The 15,740-nt window shown below is 42.2% G+C and overlaps 1 protein-coding gene across 8 annotated transcripts in view; it reads right to left on the reverse strand.

The window, feature by feature from the left end:
• The window catches only part of Cfap54 (cilia and flagella associated protein 54), a 302,779-nt gene that overhangs the window by 146,796 nt on the left and 140,243 nt on the right, over window positions 1-15,740 (reverse strand). For 7 of the 8 annotated variants that reach the window (XR_004112709.1, XM_031349079.1, XM_031349081.1 and 4 more), the window contains 4 exons: window positions 7,184-7,336; window positions 4,977-5,171; window positions 3,017-3,104; window positions 2,522-2,731 (listed from right to left, as the gene is read on the reverse strand). Coding sequence is in view for 7 of the 8 variants with exons in the window: in XM_031349079.1 (XP_031204939.1) it covers window positions 2,522-2,731; window positions 3,017-3,104; window positions 4,977-5,171; window positions 7,184-7,336 (646 nt within the window). In the remaining variant the exon portion in view is untranslated. The remainder of the gene's footprint in view (window positions 1-2,521; window positions 2,732-3,016; window positions 3,105-4,976; window positions 5,172-7,183; window positions 7,337-15,740) is intronic. The other variant, XM_031349084.1, reaches the window with a different exon arrangement.

Consider the following 15,740-nt stretch of genomic DNA (forward strand, 5'->3'; position numbering starts at 1 on the left):
AACATAGGTACTCTATATATGAATATATCATATAAGCCACTTTTCTACTTGTGGATTTACTTATGGATTTAATAAACTCTATGATTATTTAAAGAACTATAGTGATTTATTGTGTAGATATTCATACATAAAAAAAAACTTAGTCTCAGCTTATTTTTTTCTTCAAAGGCTAAGGTAAATGTTGTAAGTTAAACTTTAAGTGTGTATCTTATTAATTCTACTAGGCAAATGCCTAGAAATGCAAATTTTTAGCCAAAAATAAATTTTAAGAAGCAGCAGAATGAGAAGGTTTTCCATGAATATAGTTGAATAATTGCCCCTGAAGGCTGTGGCCATATGGTATGTTGCTGCTGATAACATTAAGCCATTCCAACCAAAATGAAAATCACATCTTTCCACTATGATTGTCTTGTGTTAGGTCCCTTGGACCAGTTTGCATTTCCTTTATGTGACTCTTGCAACCTGCCTTTGCAGCTATAAATCAAATTGTCTTCTCTTAAATCTTACTTAGGTAAATAAAACTAGGCGGCTGGCTCAGCTCTAGTGAGTTCTTCTGTGTGGGTGTCAGAGGTGGGACTCTGCACTCAAGCATAGCCTCTGCCCTGAGAGCATGAGACCAGTAAAGCCCCTATGGACCCATGTCTCCCCTGGAAGTCTCACTTGCAGCTGGGGACAGCTTTCTGGTTTGGAATCACTGGGAGGTAATTTCTGAGAATCCAAGCTGAGGTGCCCTCAGCAATGACTGTTCCTTCCCTTGTGCCGATCCTCCATTCTCAATTTGTAGGTCTCACACTGAACTCTACCAAGTCACAGGTCAGCTCTCTGTGTTCATGTGTACATGTGTTTGAGTGTGTGTATGTATCTGTTTGGCTTTCAGTCTGAGGACAAGTTCCTTCCCAGGGATACAAAGTCAAAATTAGTAGATGGGAACATTAAATACTGTTAGGAAAACTTATTATTTCTCTACTTCCAAAAGCAGCAATTTTGTGAAAGCCAGAAGAAGTTTTGCCATTTAATATGCTACATAGCTCAGAATACAGTGTAGTTTTCTTCATCACACTCTGAAGGTAGACAAAAGAAGTGACAGCAGAAAAGATGCCTCTTCTACTCTGAACTTTTGGAATTTCCTACAGTTGTTGTGTGAGTTGTTAATGGTGCACAAAAGCATTGTGATAAACACGTGTAGAAAGCTGACTCATGGCCAGAGAGACATGTGTACCATAACCCCAAGAACTTGGGAAAATATTACCATTTTTGGCAAAAGAGACTATGCAGATGCAGTTGTATTAAAGACCTTGAAGTGAGGTAAATATCTGCAATTGTCTTGGCAGGTCCAGTATAAACAGGATGATACTTGTAATAGAAGAACTGGAAGGACCAAGGAGCACAAAGAAATACAAGGATGTAAGTAAAGGTCAGAGAGGGCTGGAGTGTAGAAAAGAGAGGAAAGGTAAAAAAAGAGTAAGCTATTAGTAGACTGTTGATCATAAAGCTTAAAGGTAGGTCTGTAAACCACAGGACATCAGAGGCTCCTAAAACGGGAAAGGTCCAGACAACAGCCTCTGCCCTGGAGTTTTCAGAAGAGCTGTTACCCCACAATGCCTTGACTTTAAGATTCCTGAACTTCCTAAGTGTAAAGATAATAAACGTGAGCTTAGGCTGGGGCTGTAGCTCAGTGGTCAGTGCTCACCTAGCATGTGAGGAATACTGGGTTAATCCTTAGCACCAGAAAGCAACAAAATGTGTTTTGTTACAACAGCAGCAGGGAACAAATGCTACTATGTCATAAGCAGGGAAGCTCGCTGTGTTAGGATTCCCGGTGACCTCAGAGCATAAGCACACTAGGGAGACGCTCAAGTGGGAATGATTTAACAGGTCAGGGATGGACTCTCATCCCACCTGATTTGTGGGTTTTTGTAAGAAGAGATTTAAAATACAGACAGATCCAGAGTGAAAGCCATGTGAGGAGCAAAGGAAAGTGACACCTCCAAGCCACAGGGGAGGTCTCAGGAAGGCATCAGCCCCGTGTCACTCTTCAGCATCCAGTCTCTAACACTGTAACATGACAAATTTCTGTAGCTTGAGGGTGCCACCTCTGCTGCTGTTGTAGCAAACCAAGCAAGCTTGCACTCTGGGTGTCTCGTGAGTCTCACCACCACAGTCTACAGATGAGGGAGGGCACTGAAGCCACCCACTGAGGACACGGTGTTCCTGGATGCTCTCAAAATCCACCTGAGTAGCCAGCCTAAATGCTATACTCTTGCCCCCATACCAATGATTCCAGTGCTCATTGCTCTGTCACTCAAGTACTACTGAAGGCCAACGCCATACTCGCACCTGGCACCTCAGGTCTGTGCCTAGGAGGAACGCATCTCCTGGGACCAGAGAAATGTCACCGGAGGACAGTCATAAATAAAAATATCACAAGATAAAATTGCATCATCCTGTAGAGGGATATAAATGCACGAGAAGCAAAGGCGGCCAGGGACTGGGGCAAGGCTCGCCTCTGACTCACACTCACTGTGCTATCTTTGCTGAGATCATTGCCCCTTGCAAACACCCCCAGATGCCAAATTTCAATAGAAATTCTTCACTGTAGTCTTTGAAACCAGGAGGTGAGGAGCTGCTGGTGGCACTGGGGAGAGAGGTGCCAAATTCTTCCCAGTTGTGCAGTACATCTGGTTTTTTGAAGATGTCGTCAAGAGCTTGGCTCCAACATTTAAAAGCAGCCCTAAGACAAGAGATGAGAGCACTGAGTGGGACATCCTGGGGGTAGAGGACAGGAATCAAACCAGCCTTCCTAGAGGAAAAGTGAAGAAGACCAATGCAAATGTCAGAAGATGAAACTAAAGCGATTGTTCCTTGTGATGGCCTCAGGTCTCAGGTCACGTGATGAATGAAGTAGAGTGATGCCGTTCTATGGTAGAACTCACGTTGTGGAAAAAAGGTTTTTCCTAATTTTTTTTTTAATCAAACAAACAAAAGCGTGTGCTTTTACTAACTTCTGGGACAGTACCTTTTCTTATCCGCAAAGATGAGGAGGCTTCCAAGGGAATGCAGTGCCTGAACTTTAAGGCTCCTTTGCTTGCTGGCTTGGAGAACATCTGTATTGTTAATCAAGTAAAAGAACAACTGTCAGATCGAAGAAAAATATTCCCTTTATGCTTGCAAGAATATTCTTCAATTGCATTATTTCTTAACTGTGAAGACTGCGGGGGGGCACGCGGGGAGGGGTGGTGGAGAACTCAAGCTAATAGTGTTTTCAAATGCCACACGCTATATATACCCAGAGAGAGAGCAAACCGGACTCTGTTTGAACACTGAGGGATTTGAGATTGAGTCTAATGCCCCCAGAATTACAGAGTGAAGCCAGGAAGGCAGAGGTGGTCAAGGAGACTTATGGGAAGTTGGGGGGTGGGGGAGGCCAGAGATGTAAGAATGAGGCTGGAATTTGGTTTTCTAAAGAGGGTGGACTGGGAGCCTCAAGAGGAAGTAGTGCCTAAAGTCTAGAGGCCCCTGATTGCCACTTGGAGAGATGGAGATTGCACTGTAATGAACAGAAAGGTCCAAGGAGGTGGTTTTCAGCAGAGGTCTGACAAGATTCCAATAGATCAGATTTTTCCTTTTACGAAAATGGAGTTGAGGGAGAGGGTAGGGAGAGTACTGTATCAGCTTTCTAATAAATGCATGTATAATTAGGGCTGTCTAGCCAGAACAGATGTGGCAGTACTTTCCTATGGTCACAGCACTAGATCCTAGAGGGCATTTCTGAGACCTCAGGCAGGGGTTCTCTGCTCTGTCACAAAGGAGCATCAGCAGGAACATGGCCTGAGATGCAGGATGTCTTTCAGAAACTTGCCCCGCAGTGACCAAAGAAAGTGAAACCCCTGTTTGTGAAGTCTGATATCTAACTTTGTTTTATAAGGGTTTATTTTTTAAAGTATTCTTGTTTGATTTCAAACTGCCCTGAATTTCTCAGAAATATAGCCACTGTGGTGCTTGGTTTTGTTGAGACCCAAACTCGCAGTGCTGCTAGAACTTAATTACCCGATACAGCACACCTGTGTCAATCTACTCCTGTCATCATGGAGACCCCTCAGATGGGATGGGAGCACATGTACTCTCACATTTATAGATTAAACCATGAGATCTAGCTACAGAATTGTTCTGTGTTCACCCTTATTTTATCTTTAAAGCTCTATAATGAACTTTCAGAAATTACATATCACAAAGAACATATGAATTGCAGGTTTTACTTTAAAAAGTAAAAGGAGTATTATACAATGTCTGTAGCAGTGGGGAGGGGTGTCACTAGAGGTCATCATACAATATGGGTGAAGGATGCACAATTGGATTTGTGAAAAAGCTACATCTGAGAGAAGAGTAAGATCATCTGAAACAGAACAGAAGTACTTGGCACTGTCATCATCCTTAGAAGAATCTCTCAGTTCCACCAAGACAAGAACATGGCCAGAAGAGTGGCCTAGACCCTTGCAGAGGCCAAGAATAATAGCCAGGTGAGTCATAGCAGGAGGCTGGAGGCAGCTTCTGTCTTTAGAATGTTCTAGCATAGCCTAAATGGCTAGGATGCATTCGAGTTCTTTCATCATTATTAATTTTTTAATTCATTTGTTATTAGTGTTTGTGTATTTGTGTATCTGTGTATGAAAGAGGGAGGGAGTGTGGGAGGGAGATGGAGAGGGAGAGAAAGAGAGAGAGGTACCTGCAGGTGAGCACATCCCATAGCATAGCATCCATGTTAAGGGCAGAAGATAACTTTGTGGTTCTCTCCTTCCACCTTTAGATGGGGGGATTGAACAAAGGCCTCTGCCCTTGCACAACATGTACTCTTACTGGCTGACCCATCTCGTCCCTACAGCCCTCACTCTACTCTTAAAGGTAATGTATCAGAACCAGATGCAATCTCACGTTAACATTGAAGGTCAGACTGACAACTCGTAAAGGGATAGCCTTACCAATAGTTTGGTAGTAGGAAGAAATGACCAGCCCCAGCTGTGAGGAGGGAAGTTTGCTTTTCTCCACCGAGCTAAAAACTCGGAAGTTTTCTTGAGAAAGATCGGGAGGTATTGGCATATGCATCTCTTCTGTTCCCAGGCAAAACTCCACCTTCCCAGAAGTAACTTTTGAGTTATTTATCCCTCCTCTTTCATCTACAGGAATGGGGGGGAAAAGGAAAATGTTAAAAGGGAAGAAAGGGAAGACAGAAAGGTAGAGGAAATGTCAGGGAAGGATGGGAGTTTCGAATGAACATTTCTATGGGCAGACAGATGAAGTTTTCTTAGCCCTGGGGGTCCAGCATGAAGTCTGAAGTCTGCAGCTGTGGATGGGCTCTGTACCTTCATGTTGCAGGAAAATCACTACAGAGGGGCTGCCAGGCTGGCTATGGCACTACGGAAGAACAGACAGACAGGATACAGCAGTAAAGAGGAACAGCCGGCAAGGCTAAGGCCGAGCTAATATTCTGCTTTCCTCTGCAGACTGGAGAAAGTTTGAATCTGCTTTCATTAAAAGAAAAAAAAAAATACTTTGCCATCGTTAAGTTTCTAGTTCACCTTTGGGACAGAAAGAAGCCTCTTGGAGAGAAGCAACATGTATGGAGCTCTGACCTGAAGCAGGAAGAAAGGAATGGGGAAAACCTATCTTGTTAGAAGATCAGAGAACACAGGGAGAAAATGAGCCAGGAAAGCAGCATAAGGAGCCTAGGGAGAAGCTGTGGTAGACGCTGATGTCAACAGCCTGAGCACTAGGTATAAACTACTAAGAATGTCTCAGTATCCATTGAGCTGCAGGGTGAGCTGGGACAACGGTTCTAACGAGTTGTCTCTGATTTTGTAACTCACGTTTATGCATCAAAAATATATTTAGCAATTGGAGGCTGTAAATATGGACAATTAATTTAGCATACTAATTGAGGAGGCTGGCTGGCCACTGAGCACCAGGAGCCACTTGCTCAACTTTGGTGTTACCAGCATGAATTTGGTCCTCACACTTGTATGACAAACACTTTACCTGCTGAACTGTCTCCCCAGCACCCACTTGTCCATAGTCACCTGACCTCCCTTTTTCCATTAGCTGACCTGCTTTCTCCCCTCCAAAGTCTCACTCTGGCCTCCATGCCACGTACATTCCACCATTCTTTCTTTCTCCCCAGTCCTTGTAAAAGACATTTTATGGATGTTTATTCTAAAGTGAATCTATTTCTTTGAGGCTGACAACCAGCATCTGGTAAAAGGCTCTGTGTAATCATCTTTTACTACTTTGTGGGTTCTTCTCTCTTCCACCATTCTCCACCCCTTTACTTCCACACTTTCAACCTCCTAACACTGGATAGGAGAGAAAAGCAGACAGAGGAGAAAGGGGTCAATTATTGTTTGACTACTTCCTGCTTGTTGGGCATCAAGTTCTTTGGGGCAAGTTTGATCTTCACTGTCAGGATATCTAATTTCCTCTTCTTTGCAAACAACTACTTAACAAACCACCACTAGCAGCAACCAATAACCAACCTACAAACCAACAACCTTCCCTCCCTGCCTCTTGTGACCATAGCATTTATACACCCTCTGAAGAGTCCCCAGAATTCCAAATGTCACACAATCACAGAAACTATTTCCAGCTGGCAAGATCATGCCTCTGCTAGAGCATGAGGCAAATCATAGTCAGCTGCTGTGAAGCAACCCCATATCCCACACCTGGGATTAAAATGAAAACATATTCCCATTTCTGTGTTTTTTAAAAGAAGCCAAAATTCTCAATATAGTTCTTCTTAACTTGGTTATGATTCAATCATCTCCTGAAGGAAAATAATAGCTCTACACCTGCAAAGAAAGCTCCAAGAATTCTGAGGCATGGTATCAAACCTTTAGTAGACACTATTTTCCTTTATGAATACTCTAGTCCAGGAAGTTGGTTTGTTAAGCAGAAAGTTTAAAAGCAGTTCAGAGTCTGGTTGGAATAAAGTGTGTGTGTGTGTGTGTGTGTGTTTGTGTGTGTGTGTGTGTGTGTGTGTGTGTGTGTGTGTGTGTGTGTGAAAGAGAGGAGGTGGAGATGGAAAATGCCTGCCAGGGGAGAAGCATGTTGGGAAAAGTGGATTATGAGTGTGGAACACTCAGCAGAATGATATCCAATGTAAGTACAGATCAAGGGACAAAGAATGAACCTTTACCTTGTGTCTGTGCAAGAAATAAAGAAAGCAGCTTTCTACTGTGTCGAACCGATCTGTTGTGATATTTGGACTTTTCCAGGGTCTCTCTGAAGCATCTCAAAGTGTCGTTCACATCCAGGGGCACAGAGACAAGCTGTTTCGCTAGTTTATGCTCTGAAATAGAGGAGAACATCACCAAGGGATGAGAGCTATACTAAGCCATAGATTCACCAGCCATTTCTAACTCAGAGACCTTGGCCCATTCTCAAAGTTGCTGAATTCAAAAGCCTCAATCTCTAGCAGGCATTTGACATGTAGATGAATTTTCTCTTAGCGTATTTCAAAGTTTTAAAATTTTTTATTCTTATGAAATGCAAATAACTTTAGATCTTGCCAATTTTCCCTATGAAGCCTCCTACTTTTTCATAAAAAATGAAATAATCTACTCTTTTTCAACAGCCTCTTCAAAGCCCAGGTGCCTTGGGAAACAGACGAAAGCAGGAAAAAAAAAATCTTGGAGACTGGCAGCTGATCTCAGAAGGGAAGAAAAAGGCAGGCCCTGAGAAAGGAAAAGCAGCTGAGGCCATGATAGCCTGATGGGAGTTAATCAGGTGCTCTGATATGAGACAGGGAGGGGAGCCCTTGTAAGAGATGCTCTAGGTCTCTGGCCAGTGAGAGTGGTCCAGGAATTGAACTGGGATTCAGATGGGCTGCACACAGATGAGAGCTAGTGGAGAGTGGACTTACAGGATTCCAAATTGAATGCCTAAGGATTTAATTCTTCAGTAAGCCGAGCAAGTAAAACGTCCATTTAAATGTTAAGGTTTTGGTAATGTAGACACTTCCTAATTAACAGAACACTAAGAGGTTAAAGGATGGAACCTCATCCTTAAAGACCACCTCTTCTAGCCTTCTAGACAAGGCTCTCCAACACATGAGAATCAATGTCTCATTTGTAAAGAGAATTTGATTAAATGATAAACTAAAGTAAGTAAAGAAGACAGAAATAAACAGAGGCAGGAAAAGGTACGCTGATATCTCTCAAGCCTGAAGTCTAATAAATTACTATGATTGGTTGAATCCTAAAAACAACCACAAGAGATATTGGACATTATTACCCTTAGTTCACAATAAAGCATCGAGGGACCTGGCAGATCAGCATCATACTCGAATTCAAGAAAGTGGTCCTGAGGACACAGAAATATTTTGAGCCAGGGTAAGGACAGACAGACAGTAGGAATGGTGTGGAGTTCAAGACACAGTGAGCAGACTTGGCTATCCTGTTAACAAAAGGGTTCACCCCAGTGCTAAAGCCTTCATTAAAGGAGTTGCCTTTATTTTCTGTATTGGAGAGTCAGGGACGTGCTTCTCAGCAGGATTCACACATACAATGCACATCTTACAAAGGTTAGGTACATGTAGGCATAGCACAGAGAGGCGCAGTGGCTGAGAAACTTTCTCCTACAACATGAGCACTGTGTTATTTCACTTGACTGAGGTTTGTGACGTGGCTACCAGGAAGAGCTGCTGGAAGTAAAGGTGTATGATGCCTTCCCGTTCCATGGAAAATGAGGAATCAAAGGAAGCCAGAGAGATTTGGAAAATACTAAACCAGTCCCTGCAACCAGTGCCTATCTGCCCATGGAGGCCCTCACTCTAGAGAGTCTCAATTCCCTCCTCCTTCAAGGCATCCATTCTCTCCCCCTCTGTGAAATCATTCCCAACAGCATTCTTGCTGTTATTTCTCTCATCTTTAAAAATGAAAATGCTCTCTCTGTTGACTCATTTTCAACCAGGCTATCATCCTATTTCTCTGTTTCATTTTATACCAAAGTCCCACCTCAAAAGACAGTTGCCTGCACTCATTGCTACCCATCCCCTCATGATCTCAGCCCAATGATGTCTCCTCTTTAGAACAAAGTCCATCTTCAACCCAAAGGATCACTCGTATTGATTCTTTTGGCTCTCTCAACCCAACGTCTTGGCCTTGGGACCCCAGGTATCATTCTCAGATGTCTTTCTTCCCTTCTTACTTTATACTCTCCCCGAAAAAGTCACCCTTGGTCTTGTGTTTAAATAGCAATGTTCTAGTGGATCCCAAATTTTTATATCTGGCCCCAATTCCTCCTAAAACCCTCACTTATCTATCTAAAGGTCCACATTGCTGTGAGTATAAGAGAAAAATTCAACCCCAATATGTTTGACATGATGTTCACGAACATGCACACGCATATACTCAAAGCATCTACTCCTTCCAGTCTTTCCTATCTTAGTAGAGAATGGCTTCAGCTTTATAGATGTTCAACCAAAAGCTAGAGCCATCTTTAACTCTTCTCCTTTCGGGTGCCAAACCAACTCCACAACAAGTGATAGACTCACCACCCTTCAGAACACCCCTCAAATCCCACCATCTCTCAGGGACTCCTTTCCACTTCCACTATGATGAGGGCCTGTTACTTCCTTTGAAATTAAAACAATTGCCTTACAAATTGCCTGCACCTTATACCCCAGCTATGCCTACTATACACCTCCAACACAGTTTCTAGATGATTCCTTTTAAAATGTAAACTCTTCTTGTGTCACTTGTTGATCCAAACCATTCTGTTCTCTCTATCACCTTCAGAAAACACTATAATTCTTAGAACAACCATATGGGAACTGACTCCCAGACTGCTCTGCCTGCCTCCTACTATTTCTACCCTTTACTGTTTCATCCATCACTCATGCTTCCAGTCCACAGGCTTAACACAATTGCCTCACTTTTGTCTAAAATAATGGTTTTCAGCCTATGGGTGGGAACCCCTTTTCACAGGGGATACATATTAGATATACTACATATCAGGTATTTACATTAAGATGCATAACACTAGCAAATATTACAGTTATAAACTAGCAATAAAAGTAATTTTATGCTTGGGGGTCACCATAACATGAGAAACTGTGTTAAAGAATTACAGTAATAGGAAGATTAAGAACCACTGCTCTAGAATATTCTTCTCTCTGATATTGTATGTCTTCAGTTCTAAACTCCTCTAGATTATTGCTTAGTTATCAACTTCTCAGTGAGAATCTTCCATCCTCCTGCTTACAAAGCATTTCTCCTCCTAGACTATCTTCAAATCACTGTTGCATTCTGGCATACTGTGTCTTACTTGCTCTTTGGATGTCTGCACTTGCGTGAGGTGCGTTGAAGACAAAGGCTTTGACCATTTTGTCACTACTTTACCCCTAGTGACTGCTATCTGCTACATATGTGTTCAAAGAATTCTGTTCACAAGTTAATGACTGCAGGTCTTCAAAACTGTATGGCTTGGGTGTGTTTTATCTCTTCTGTGGGATAATCTCAATGATCTTGCCTCAGTCTCCCACTTCTGTATTCTCAGCAAAGCACACTCTGTATTCCTCATACAAAATCTCCCACACTCCTATCTTTAGCTACAACATCATCAAGTCTGTAGATTGCTGATGTTTTGCTCTTTATCTTGCAAGAAGTCATTAGCTTCTAGTTTTATCTTCTGCTTGGAGACTGAGATCAGAGAAAGAAGGTAAGCAAATCCCTCAGTCAGTTCTGGCTGCTATAACGAATTACCATAGACTGCATGACTTATAAGCAAAAGAAATGAACAGCAACAGATGTGAAGGCTGGAAGTCTTAGACCAGGCTGCCAACATGCTCAGGTCCCAGTGAGGGCACTCTCTTCTGATTGCTGACAGCTACCTTCAAAGGGTGTCCCTATCGAGTCACAAAAGAGACCTGGCATGCTCTCCTGTGCTTCCTTCAAAGGACACAATCCCACTCATGAGGACTCCACCCTCGTGACCTCATGACCTCATCTCCTAAAGGCCCCGCCTCTAATATCACATTAGGATTGGAATTTCAGCACATGAATGTTGAACAGACAGAAACATTTGGCCCATAACAACAAGCCAAGAGACGTCTGAAAGCTTTCACATATTGGTCAGAAACGCATCCCTGAAATATCAACAGTACAGCTGCCTAAACAAGACCTAGACAATTCCACCACCAGTTAACATCCCAAATGCATGGGTCCCATGCTTAGATGAAGAGCTACAGAAAATTAGCAACTATTGAGACAGGGCACCTGAGTCTTCTCCAGGGCTAACCACTCCCCAGTTGGTTATTCAATACCAGTTGTCAGCCCTAAGAATTTATAATACATACAAGAAATACTAAATGCCTCAATAGGTTGTACTTATATATTTATTCATTTATATATGTGTGTGTAATAATAACTTTTTAAAAAGAGAGAGATCATAAGCTTAATAGAGGGGGACAGAGAAGGTGTTGGAGGGAGGGGAAATAATGTAATATTTTAATGTTTAAAATAAAATAATAAGAGAGAGTTACTCTCTCTGAGCTTAGCTTTAAGTATCCATTACATTTAGTTTAGATCATTTACCTCAGAGGGCTACTGCTTTAAGTTTTGTGTCAAGAGTCTGAGAAAGTATCCGTTTTGAAATGAGCATTTGATGCAGGGAGACTCACATCACTACAGCTACGTACACATTTTTAAAATGAAGGCTTGGAGCACATTGCAACTCTGTTCAACAAGATGGAAGTCTCACCAGCTTATATCACCTAATGATATTAGGTGTCTTTGTTTATTGTTGGCACACCAATGAAACTGCCCAGCGTTCTCATAGTGTGTCCCATAGTCATGAAGTGTCACATGACTGTGTATATGGAACACATGCATACTGGGCATCATGTCAGGCGCTGAAGAAATACAACTGAACAGAACATGGAACTGGCTCTCATACAACTGACAGGCTCAATCCTCAAAGTGTAACTAAACTAGCAGTCTGAATAAGCTCGCCCTGCTGGTCATCTGTCCTTATTCAACCTCTACTGACAACTGAGTACTCTTTGTATTTTTCCTAAACTGTTTCGCTTTCTTTTTCATTTCCATTTCCTTTTTTTTTTTAAGAGCCTTAGCACACCTTTTCCCTTGTAACCTAATTAGGGTTCTGGTGGTGGTAGGAGTGGGGGTGGTGTAGTTGTCTCTGTTTCCATGAGATACAACAATCGAAGCAGAAAGAAAACATCACGAGTTCCAGGCTCATCCCCATGGGTCTCTCTCAAGGGGACTGCCCTCTGAAATTTTCCACAGATCACTCCAGAAAGTATTTGAAAGTCCTTAATAGTATTTCAATAGCTTGACAGGGAAAGGGAGGAAGAGGAGAGTAGGCGGTTGGGTATTATTGCATTTCACTATATCCAAGTAGAAAGGAAATGCTAATCATACCTGAGTGTTGGGTCTACCAAAGAAAGAACCTCAAGAGGAAGGTGAAGTCGGCCTTCTACATACTTGATCCTATCCATCCCCGTGCCCGGAGACATTAATAAAACATAGCTGCCAAAGGCTGAAAATTACAACACACCCAAGGACTCACTAGCCCTATCAGCAAACTTAAAATGTCAAATCAGATCAAGACTCAAGATAGAGGCCATGGACAGAATGTAAAAAAAAAAAAAAAAGTTTCAAAAAAAGCCACATCTAAGGTTATCTCCCAGATGGAATTTAATGAGCAAGCAAGCTACTCACCCACCCAAGAGTAACCTATAAAACAAGTTAGTCTCACTTCTTCAAATCCTGCTGCGATTATACCAAATTACACATGCATTATTAAACAGTTGAAGGGAGAATAGGATGCTGTTAAATAATGAGAACACCAAATGTTTCTAGGCTCTGGGGCATCACAATATTTGTTGTGAAGAATTAAAAGTATTACTACCAAATGTTTTTATGCCAAAAGAAATTCTGTGGTCCTAGAAGAAGCAGTGATCTGATGTGGAACCTATCACGAGTAAACTTTGCCTTATAAAAGAAAAATTATAAGCATTTCATAGACCCAGCATAGTTATAACCACATTAATGAGCTGTGTTCAGGATACTTAGAACAGCATCTGAAACCCAAAAGCACAGATCAAAGATGCTTCTAGGGTCTCAGATTCTTTTAACAAGATTTAAGTCAGAAGCCAAGCTTGGAATAGCTCAATATAAAACCTGTGAGTGTGTTGTTGTGGTGGAATTACCATACCACCTCAATAATTTAGAATAGAGTACTTACCTTATATGATCACCAAAAAAATACCAATTTATTTCTTGAGTGCTGTGTATTTAGAGATGACAGTAGCCTAAAGCACACACTGCTAAACAGGCTTGATAGCCTGGCAGAACAATCATGGATGGGTACACTTAGCCAGACTAGGGTTTGAATTAAAAGGTCCCTCTGCTTACTGGTAATGTTTCATTTTCTTGTCTGTAATATGATCACAATAGTATCTACCTCCTAAAAGCCATAAAAATTAAAGACTCTATATAGAGTTCCAGCTCAGTGTTACCATTGCCATGTAATACTTTCAAATTTTCACTTCCTCAGACATTCCTGTTCTAATCACAGCTCACACACAGCCTACACAGTGCATACTTTCAACATTGTTGCAAATCAAAGGGACACTGTATGCTGACTTCACTTGCCTTTCCTTCCCCCCATTTACCCACCCCACCCCCAACTGCCTACATAAGTACAGTTTAGTAATAGGCAACAAGCATGCTTTCAGACAGACCACATCCATCACCAATTAACATCTGCTGGTGCACGGGGCTATGATTTTCCCAGTATGCTCTTCTTCCCTGCTTTGATGGGAGTCATCATTTGATTACAAATATGGTTGGCACATTTTCTCATAACCTTAGACATTCCATTCTTTATAGAATGGAGAGCATGATAGTAGTTGTATTTGAGTAAGGATCCTACAAGGGGACATACTCCATCACCCAAAGTTTGTAGACAAATCTAAGAAAGGAAGACTCATATCCTTGATGGGAGCACCATATGTGACTAGAAGATGATGCTTCAAGTGAGCCTGGACTCTGAGGAAATGATCATCTCAGAAAACCCATTGAGGCAGTCACCAGCAGCATCCTCTCACCTCAACAATGCTTTGCAAACATTTCCCTTCTTTCCCACTTTCCTCTTTCCTGTGTCTGCTCCTGAAATCTCTGATCTTAGCAACCTCAGCTGTGCTCTAAAGCAGAATCACTGAGAGAGTCCCTGCTACCCAATAAGAATGCCTTCACCTTTCAGCCTTACAAATATTACTGCATGGAGCCTAATTTTTCACCCTTCCTTTCCACCTTAGCAGAAGGAACACCCCACTGTCCAGTCTGCACCCCAGTCTCTGCCTCAAGGTCCTAGCTTCACCATTCTCTTCTGTTGCAAGGCTCTTCTCCTTTGATGGTTCTTTCCATTTAATATGTGAACACACTTCTTCAAGTATAAAGACACCTATAGAATGAGATGGAAGGCCAGAAGGTAGTAAAACATTTGCAAGGTGAGCACAAGCCCTGCCCCCAGCCCCATGCTTTCTAAAGAGCAATTACTCCAGACTGAATCCCTGCAGATGCAACTCAGCCCTGCTACCCACCACAACACAAAGATTCCCACTGTCCTCTTCATCATTTCCTCAGTCACAAGGTCACCCACTCAACAGATACTAAATCCCCACTACACAGTAGGCACTGCTGATGGCATTCTAGTTATGTCAGTGACCACAACAAAGATCCCTGCCTTCCTAGAGCTTGCATTTATTAATGGAGCCTAGCAACCAATAAATGCAACTCAAATCCTAAAGCATGAGCTCTGACTTGCAGTGAGATGTGCTCTATGAGACTTTTGCTGAGTAAAGAAATTAGGAGCAGTAGTTTCAGATGGTACGGTCAGGGCAAGCCTCCTTTAAGAAATGAGATGTGAGACTTGAAGGGAGGGGCAGTTTCCAAGAAGACGGCTGGTATGGGATGCTGGAAACAACCAGAACAAGGCAAAGCTAGGACAGGAAAAAAAAAAACCAGTAACAATGACCACTAGATTGCCAAATGAAAGACACAGGTCATGCTAATCTTATAACCTCTCTGACTATTTGACTATTGATACTTCCTCTTCCTTAAAGCACTCTCTCTCTCCCCCTCTCTGTCTCTGTCTGTCTGTGTGTCTCTGTCTCTTTCTCAAGCTCTCTTACACACACACACACACACACATACACACACACACACACACACACACACACACACACACACACACACACACACACACACACACACACACACACCTTGACCTTGTGTGCCCTCTTCTCAGATATTCTGCTTCCACCTTCAAGACTGTGTTCATGACTCGTCCACACCGTGTGCTTCCTTGGCTTGTACCCACTATGGCCATGCCACTTTGGGCAATGAGATGTCAGCAGACTTATGGGTCACTTTCTAATTGTAGCTTTAAGAATTACTGTATGATTTACCTTATCTCATTTCTTCTACTCTGAAGAATGGAAACAATAAACCTACTATACTCAATAACTGAATAAGATATTAAAAAACATCTATGTAAAAACCAATTGGCAACTAACTGTATATCTCTTTCTGGGGGGGTGTTACTGTAATTAAATAGATAAATGAACCTAGATGGCTCAGTAGTTAAGAACATGTGTTCTCTGACACAACCAGGATCACAGGAAGGACAGACTCCAGTCAGATTTAGCAAGGGCAGGTAGCACTAGA

Source organism: Mastomys coucha, unplaced genomic scaffold, assembly GCF_008632895.1.
Source record: "Mastomys coucha isolate ucsf_1 unplaced genomic scaffold, UCSF_Mcou_1 pScaffold4, whole genome shotgun sequence".
Lineage (NCBI taxonomy): Eukaryota > Metazoa > Chordata > Mammalia > Rodentia > Muridae > Mastomys > Mastomys coucha.